This window comes from Mustela putorius, unplaced genomic scaffold, assembly GCF_011764305.1.
Source record: "Mustela putorius furo isolate JIRA1106 unplaced genomic scaffold, ASM1176430v1.1 tig00000831_pilon_pilon_pilon, whole genome shotgun sequence".
In the NCBI taxonomy this organism is placed as follows: Eukaryota; Metazoa; Chordata; class Mammalia; order Carnivora; family Mustelidae; genus Mustela; species Mustela putorius.
Genome location: NW_025421490.1, coordinates 8,689,248 through 8,698,262, shown reverse-complemented (window position 1 = coordinate 8,698,262; position 9,015 = coordinate 8,689,248). Strand labels below are relative to the sequence as shown.

The following is a 9,015-nucleotide window of genomic DNA, read 5'->3' as shown; positions in this document are numbered from 1 at the left end:
AGCTCGGCTGGGGCTTCCGGTGATTTAAAGCGATAAATCCAGCGATCAGCCAGCCAGCACTGGTGCCCCAGGAGCAGCTCAGAATTCTTTGGTCGTGCTCCGAGACTCTGTGTCCCTGTTTGGGAGGGCTCAGGGTTCGGTATAACCAGCTCTCAGCTTTCTTGGCCCTACTCCCCATTGCTCTGACGTCACCTCTCCCCAACCCAAACACCATGTTCCGCCTCTGACGTCACCTCTCTCCCCCCTCATCCCCCAGCCCTGTGCTCTGACGTCACCTCTCCCCCTCCACTGCATTGCGTTACAGGTGTTGCTGGAGTCCCAGGTCGATGCTGCCTAGGACCTTTGTCCCAATGTCATGAAGAAAGCCCACATTCGACAAGACTGATTCACGCCAGCACTGAAAAAAACCGATTTCCATTCCCACGGACTTTTGTGAAAAAATGTCCTGTTGGAGCAGTCTGGAATCGATATCCTCAACAAAATTAGGTAGGTTTATGACGTTTAAGAAACTCGAGGCTCTGCGGCTCAGTCGGGGAACGCAGTCGAGGCAGCCGGGGACACTAGTTACTGTTGGCTATCACCAGGTACAGTGTGTTCGGCATGTCTCAGGGGCAGTAATTGTATATAAACGGAGCTGTGGCAGGAAACGCCCAGGTTTATACATTTCCAAAAACAAGATGACCCACAGATAGGCCTGCCTTACCCTCAGGGGGCCTACAGCTCTCGTGCTCTTTTAAGTGTTTGATTTTTAATGGTGGGGGAGGGGTGCACCTGTTTGTAATCCCTTTCTTCTCCTGAAGCTTATCTTCCACCTTAAAAAATTACTAACTTGCAGCTTGCTTTCTGCTACTGTGCTGTTCGGAGCAAGTGCAACAGTCTGGAGGTAGGCGAGGAGGCCCACTTGGACCTGGCCGAATTTGCCCCTTGTGTTCTTTGGTGGGTTTGGATACTGGGTACGTGCTGATTGCCCCGCTCTGGGTGTGTTGACCTAGGTTTGTGCCTGGTAAAGTTTGGAAGATACCCAAGAATATTTGAGAAGGTGTTGTGATCACCAAACAAACTGTGTTTGATTTCCACTAGAAACTCGGTGGGGTGGGGCGGGGGGTGTGCGCGGTCTCGAATAATAGTCCCACGAATTCTCAGTGTTTCTCCACTGGGGAGTCAGAGGGCTAGAAACAAAATTTAGAAATATTTTTTTAAGTGTCCTCTCTTAACTGTTTGTGGATCTTGGTAGGAATACTTCAATGTATTAAAAACAACAACAACACAAAACAAAACAAATCCCAACTCTTCTCTGAAGAATTGGGAATTGCGTTAACACAGAATGAATAATGTGTAGCTGAATGAGAACCTATGAGAAAAATGAGATTTAAAATAAATAAGCCAACGATGACTACAACCTAGCTATGGAAAGTAGATCGTCGAACTTCGAGGGACTGAGGAATCTGCAGCAACGCGACCATCTCGGGTCTAGGGTGCTTCAGCTGTCCCGCTGTGTGTGTTGGGGTTCTAAAAAAAAAAAAAAAAAAAAAAAAAAAAAACTCTAGGGTCAACTCAACTGAACAGTAAGACTTGAGCAATGAAAGGCCTTTCAAAGATTTGCAGGACCCCATAGAACAATGATTTTATTGACTCGAGCCCAGACTAGGTATGCTTAGTATTTCTGCAACCCGTAGTTTAGGATTTTATTGAAGCCCCTGAAGTATTAAGGAAGAAAAAAAATGCATTGGCCACCAACCTTTCTGTCCCACTGGATTGGATTACCAATAGATGACACCTTTACTGGAGTCCCAAATTCTGTCAGATACGGTCCCTTCTTTGAGGATGGGCTCATTCTGGAAAGTGACCAGCAGGTTAGAACTCCTCATGTCAGTGAATCACTTCTGTGTTCATGGAGTCCTTGCTCAGCTTTTTATAATGCGGTACTCGGAGCACATGTGCAATGAAAATACTAACGCCCCCACCTGTGTATACATGCAGACACAGCTGTGCGCCCGCAGGTTCGGGGGAATCCTTCCTTCTCAAAGTCTGCAGTTTGGGAGTTGAATAAGGAAGCACATTCTCCAGTAACAAAATGATAGAACGATCCTGAAGCCTTTTTTTTTTTGAGTGCATTTTAAAGGATCTTTTTTCGTGCTACAATTTGTAACAGATAAGCCACCCCTCCCCAACTCAGATGGAAGGGGGGAGAGAAAGAGCGAAATAAATGACTGGTTCTCTAGTTTTCTGGGGAAGAAAATTCCCAAACATGCCTAAAAAAATGGGAGGAAGTACTGGTCAAAATTAGATTCGCCCAGTCCCCCTCCTCTCCTAAACCACCCCTCCTGCCCCAGGTTTGCGGTGGGACCCGGTAATCTGTATTTTTAGTAAGACCAGGTGAGGGGCCTGGGTGGCTCCGTTGGTTGGGGTCACTGCCTTTGGCTCGGGTCACGATCCTGGAGACCTGGGATCGAGTCCCGAATTGGCCTCCCTGCTCAGCGGGGAGTCTGCTTTTCCCTCTGATGCTTCTTCTCATGCTCTCTCTCTCACACACATTCTTTCTCTCTCTCTCAAATAAGTTAATAAAATTAAAAAAAAAAAAAATAAGACCCAGGTGACTCTTACCAGCAGACACCTCTGGGAAATAATAAAGTAAAGTATTAGATAAGCCCAGTAGCTCCCAAGACCTTGTTTCAGAGACAGGAATTAAAGAAACGCTGTTTTATCTTTAGCCTAGGAAAATTTCTAATGTAGACATCAAAGACTTAGTGCCTCCGTTTTTCCCCTGCCATCCGAAATCTGCCTTGGCAGAAAAATAATCTCAATGCAAATTACTGCCTTTAGGTTAGAAAGGTTTTTCCCTGTTCCACAAATAGACTTTCAACCTTAGCTTTAGGGTTAAATAATTTTATTTTGATAACTCTTTTCCCTGCTCTAAAAACTTGAATAATTCTTGACTTCAAAAGCAGACTGGGGGCGCCTGGGTGGCTCAGTGGGTTAAGCCTCTGTCTTGAGCTCAGTCATGATCTCAGGGCCCTGGGATCGAGCCCTGCATTGGGCTCTTTGCTCAGCGGGGAGCCTGCTTCCCTCTCTCTCTGCCTGCCTCTCTGTCTACTTGTGATCTCTCTCTCTCTTTTAAAATAAATAAAATCTTAAAAAAAAAAAAAAACCAGACTGAATTCACGAGGCGATACGGGAGCATGGGTCTGTCTCTCTGCAGCTCACCCTTCAGCTGTGTCATGCGTTCATGTCCGTTTATGGGTACGTGCATTTCGGTAGCATTATTCAGACTAAAGACAACAGGTGGAATTTGAATTCTTGGGAATACCAGATAACTAAAATGCAGACTAAAGTACCAGCTTTCTGACAGAGACCCTCATGGCTTGTTTATTAGTGAAAACCCCCCAAAACTAACTAGTGGGTTACTTTGTGTCGAGTGGATGCCTTCTTAAGGTCAGACGAGGGACACTGAAGGTGCACATTTGGTAACCTGTTCATAAAAGGCAAGAGAGTGGTGAATATGTTAACAGTCGAAGTAAGACGGGGAGTATGGCAGAAGCAGCTCAGTGTGGTACCACCGGATTGGTAAAATGCTTTGCTTTGTTTTTTTTTAAGGCAGGGGACATGCATATTACAGTAATAACCCAAGTTTAACGATCAGACTAGACTTTCTTATTTTCTCCAGCCCAGGTTTGTTTTCCTTTATGTCAGTGGAGGAATTGTTCCTACCCACACGGTACATCTGGTTCCCATTCAGTTTTTCTTTATCCAGATGGTTCTCATTTATGCCCCTACATCTTGAGTTTTGAGATCGCAGAGACAGGTTGAAATTGGCCAAGCAGGTCTGTTACCTGTGTGTTTATGGTGGCATTTAAGGCTCATCTTTGGAAATCCTTAGCCCTGTGCAAATGTTCGATATTCCGTTTTCAAAGAGAGAAGCGGAATCACAGTTGACCTTCTCGACATAGCATCAGCGGTGGGTGATGTTTTTTCTTTGCACAAATTAAAATGCTACTGTGTCCTTTTGCCTTTCACGTAGTGAGGTCAAGCTGACAGTGGCCTCCTTCCTGTCTGATCGGATTGTGGACGAAATCCTAGATGCGCTGTCACGCTGCCATCACAAACTGGTGAGTACTGTGCCCATCCAGAGTGGGATTTCTGGCTGGGGCCCTCTGTGACACCGGGCGGCCTCAGAGTTGGGGAGGCAGCTTCTTTCCCACATCTTACTCCTCTGCAGGTTTCTGGGCCACGATCCTACGTTTCCTCTCTGACATTGCTTCTAGACAATTCTAGAACTTGTTAGAATCTCTCCAGAAGGAATGGAAGGGCACAGAAAAGTGATGGTATTGAGAAATTTTGTCATGCATTTATAATGCAGATCAAAGTTTTGCTTAGAAATATTACTGAGACTGAGATCTAAAATTAAGATATTTTAGGTCATTTAACATTTGTATGCATATTTTGTTGCTCTCCGACTCACATCAGAGAATGGACTATTCCTGAAAACATGGGGTGAGGGGAAGGAGATATGTGGAGTCCAAAGAAAGGCCAGAGTCAAGTGGACACATTCTAGGGATTGGTGGCTGCGTGCCCAGCCAGGCCTCTTGGATATAACTGAGGTAAAGAAAGAAATTTCTTTTGTCTAGAGACTGGCTTTATCAAGGTAGAAGACTTCCAATATCACTGCATATATAAAATATATCAGGAATGTCATGTGTTTTCAACTTCAGGAAGTCCCCTGAGGCATCGATGGAGGTTTTATTACTCCTGTCTCATGTCGCAAACATTTTAGCAACGCGATGTGGGTACAGATCTCTTAATCAAGTCTTGACATTTTCCCCAGAGAAAGATTTCAAGTTAACTGTGCAGGCTGGAGATGGCCAGGGTTTATGGCATTGAGTTGTTCGTGATGCCAGTGAACTCCACAATGAGAAAAACGTAACCACTTCTCCGTGAGGCAGTCATCATGACTATTTCAGAAAAATACGTAGGCCGTCCTCTAAAACCGAGAAGGTAGGACAGGCGTCTCCTGCCTGGGAGGAGCTAGAGCTGGCCGACTCACCACCCGGCACCCGTCCCCAACAAGGTCAGGTCAGCAACCAAGAGGAAACACGGAGAAGTTTCTAGAGCAGTCGGAGATGGCCACAAACGCAAACACATGTTATTTCTCCAAAGCTTCATGTTTATTGTATTTTTCCCATATGTCGGTATATGGCAAACCGGAGATATTAAAAACTGGTTCATCACCCCAAAGGTTTTAAGAAGCACTAGCTTCTCGTTTGCGGCACAGGAAAGAGCTGGGTTAGTGTTTAGAGCTCCCAAGTCAGACTTTTCCTTTTTTTAAATAAGCAGAAGCAAAATCAATGGAGCATCCTTTATGGGAACTTGCTCGATAACCCACAGCTTCAGGGTTCCCTCAGAATTCCCCCTTGATATTGAATCAACATGTCTGCCCACAAGCGCCACACCGGACGGCTAAATTGTTCACCTTTTTTGCATTTATCTTTCTTTGAAGAATTTACTCAAAACGTATACTTTAAAAAAAATTTTTTTTAACAATTTAAAAAAGAATTGTGTGGGTGCACTTATGTATTGAACTTTAGTATTCTGATTTGGATTGTAAGAGGAGAGGTTAACTGCTGTGTGAGAGGAATAGTATCTAAAAAATGAAATTTTGTTTTCAAAGACATTCCATTGACGCTAATATATTCCCCAGTTTAAGTTTAGAAGCGTAGCCAGAGGTTCACGGTATTGTCAACTGGTTCTCGTCGTTTCCAAAGAATTAAATCAAAGTTCCTGGTGATGAATCAGCCCGCCACTTGAGTTTATTAAGTTTATTCTACCTCTTATCATTAATGTTTTTAGGTTTACCTAAAGCCTAACAGTGGGAATTAATAAATCCTATCACATACAACATTCACTACCTGAAAACAATGAAAGCTGGACGCAATTGCAGTTTCGTTAGCGATTTCCTTCCTTTCAGCCCTTTAAAAACAGGAAAGGTTGGAATCATTTTATTTCCCCTCATTAGATACTTTGAATGCACTAGATGGAGAAAGAAGTTATTTCAGAGGAACGGTGAAGTCAAATTAATAAAAAGAACCATCCTTATTTTCTTTTAGACCAAGTGTTCTTGGTCTTTTACTAAAGGAGGTTTTTAAATTTCTGGCCTAAGACAACGCACCCTCCAAAGGTGCGAAGAGGTAAGTCATTTTAGGGTGAATGCATTAAGCATTGTCATTGGCCGCAGGCAGAGAGAGTCCCTCGCCGCGCCCCCTTGTGGAAGGGTCCCCCAGAGCTCTGCTGACACGCTCTTCCCTTGCCTCTGGCGCTGGCTCTCCTCCGCTCTCCCAGGCCGACCATTTCAGCAGACGCAGCAAGACCCTCGCTCAGCCAGAGACCTTAGAGCTCGAGCTGGCCGAGGAGAAGCCGGCAAAGCGCTCGGTGGTCATGGAGGAGGAGCTCACGGAGATGGAGCGTTTGGAAGATCTGGATACTTGTATGGTAAGACGCGTCCTCCGGTGACGCCGTCACCCCATCGCCACAGGGCTTCGCTACAGTTTTTTTGTTGTTCTTTTTTAAAGCTCTCACCATTACAAACCAGACCCAAACAGAACTCCCCGCCAGAGAGCCTTCTTTCAGAAACGTGTTGCTTACAGAGACCGTTAATGAAGCTGAAGCATCAGGTCCCCGCTAAAGGCTTGTACCTTATTTTGGATTTATAAGTTCGTAAAACTTCACTTTGTTTCATCTTATTCTATTCTGTATTCCAGTGAAATTAACGTACAGCGTGATATCAGTTTCGGGTGTACAATACAGTGATTCACCACTTCCCTGCATCCCCCAGCGCAACAGCCCGACAGGTGTCCTCCTTCATCCCTGTCCCCATGGTCCCCCCTGCCCCCCCCCCTGCCGGGTGACCCATCAGGGTGTTCTCTAGAGTGAAGAGAATAGGGTTGGTTGGTCTTGGTTTGTCTTCCTTGGTTTGTCTCTCCCTCTTTTTTTCCTTTGCTCATTTTTTGGGGGGATTTTTTTTGTTATTGTTTCTTAAAAAGTACCCCCCATACCCCTTCCCAAGGAAAAGTTCTGGAAGTTTCCGTGAGCATACAACCTGGATCTGTGCCTGTGGCTGCAGTGGGAAAAAAATTCCTAACTTCATTAGGAGAAATGGGATATTTTACTTCTGAAGGTCATTTGTGACAAAATATTTTCAATTAACCCATTAAAAAGGTGGGGAGGACTCCCCCCCACACACACACACACGAAATATGTAGGATGACAGTTTCTGTCTTGGTCCTATCATTTTTCTCCCCTCTGGTGCTTTTTTCTGTTTTTAATTTACCCAGTTTTACGGTGTTGCGTTAAATTTGCATTTCCGGTTAGTTCCCTTGACTTCCTGTGCTTTCGAGGATGGAATGTACATCAAGGGCTCACCCAGCAGTAGGCCTTGATTCCTAAATCACTTTCTGGATTTCATGTCGCATATGCATCTGGCCACATACCTGGAGTGTTCAGCGTGTTGATAGGTTTGGTTTCTTTTTTCCCCTCTGAGGATAATTTTACTTAACTTCATATTTCATTATTTTAGAATTTTGTATTAGTAGTATAGTTAACTTCTTACTTTACCATTAAAAACAGTTGTATGTGCCTCTCGATATTTTTATGTTTCACTAAAATAATTCATGTTTTTAGGAATTCCTCATAATCTGAGAGGTGCCGCTGAGACAGTATCTCGGCCACTTTTTTGCCCAAATGTTTCTACATCAGCTAATAATTCTAGTAATTTTTAGATTAAGCCATTGTGAGGAATGATATTTATTTTCAACTTTTAAAACCAAGGACTTGATGTGCCTGCTATTATTTTTCTAGTCCAGAAGAAGAGATCATGCTTTGAGTATTTATAAGCCATTGTTATGTGTTAAAGTCTGTAAATAAAATAATTGAGAATCCTCCAGATAAAACCCTATCATATATATACAAGGAAGCTTACAAAGAAAGCTAGAAATACAGGGGTGCCTGGGTGGCTCAGTGGGTTAAAGCCTCTGCCTTTAGCTCATGTCTTGATCCCAAGGTCCTAGGATTGAGCCCCGCATCGGGCTCTCTGCTCAGCAGGGAGCCTGCTTCCCTTCCTCTCTCTGTCTACCTATGATCTCTTACTGTCAAATAAATAAAATCTTTAAAAAAAAAAAAAAAGAGGGGCACCTGGGTGGCTCAGTGTGTTAAGCCGCTGCCTTCGGCTCAGGTCATGATCCCAGGGTCCTGGGATCGAGTCCCGTGTCGGGTTCTCTGCTCAGCGGGGAGCCTGCTTTCTCCCCTCTCTCTTTGCCTGCCTCTCTGTCTGCTTGTGATCTCTGTCTGTCAAATAAACAAATAAGATCTTTAAAAAAAAAAAAAAAAGAAAGAAAGAAAAGAATAAAGAAAGCCAAAAATACAAGTCCTAGATTTCAAAGACCATTCTAGTATAGGGAAAAATGACAAATAATTTGCTATATAACTCTGTAAACTTACAAGTGTATTTGGTCTATATCTGGGAATTCTCAAGTTTTTTACTAACTTGTCTAGTATATTATAAAAATGTAGCTTTAGTATTTTTTTTTTTTACCTTGTTTGCATCTTGAGGCAACGGAAGTTAACATAGGGTGACTATTTCTGTAAGGTCTTAGGCTAGCCCTAAAAGAAAATCAGTATGTTACAGAAAATAAATATGAATTAAATATTCAGAATTAACTCTGTCACATTTCCTGCCAGAATTATTCAGTCATGTGTGAGCTGGGAAGGAATAAAGAAAACGTGAGCTAGTAAGATGTATTTTGTTGCATTTGTGTCAGTTGTGTGGTTAAGGATGAGAGTATGTTGCCTAAGACTGACTGACTTAGCTACTGTAAGGATGGTGTTTCATTGTGTTAACTTTGTTTTTTTTTTGATTTTCTTTGGTTTTGTCATGTGAAAGAAAAAGGTGGTTGTTCTTAAGGTGGGTAGAGTGAGAGGAGAGGAATAATTTCTTTAAATTTATCTATTTATTTATTTTTAAAGATT

At 43.3% G+C, this 9,015-nt stretch overlaps 1 protein-coding gene across 1 annotated transcript in view; it reads left to right on the top strand.

Annotated features, from left to right (window-relative positions):
* Nucleotides 1-304: 304 nt before the first annotated feature.
* CARMIL1 (capping protein regulator and myosin 1 linker 1) overlaps nucleotides 305-9,015 on the top strand; it is a gene marked incomplete at its 5' end in the record, with an annotated part of 63,089 nt that continues 54,378 nt past the window's right edge. Inside the window, 5 exon segments of the mRNA XM_045085125.1 lie at nucleotides 305-380; nucleotides 383-435; nucleotides 437-486; nucleotides 4,019-4,106; nucleotides 6,334-6,483. Coding sequence (XP_044941060.1) covers nucleotides 305-380; nucleotides 383-435; nucleotides 437-486; nucleotides 4,019-4,106; nucleotides 6,334-6,483 — 417 coding nt within the window.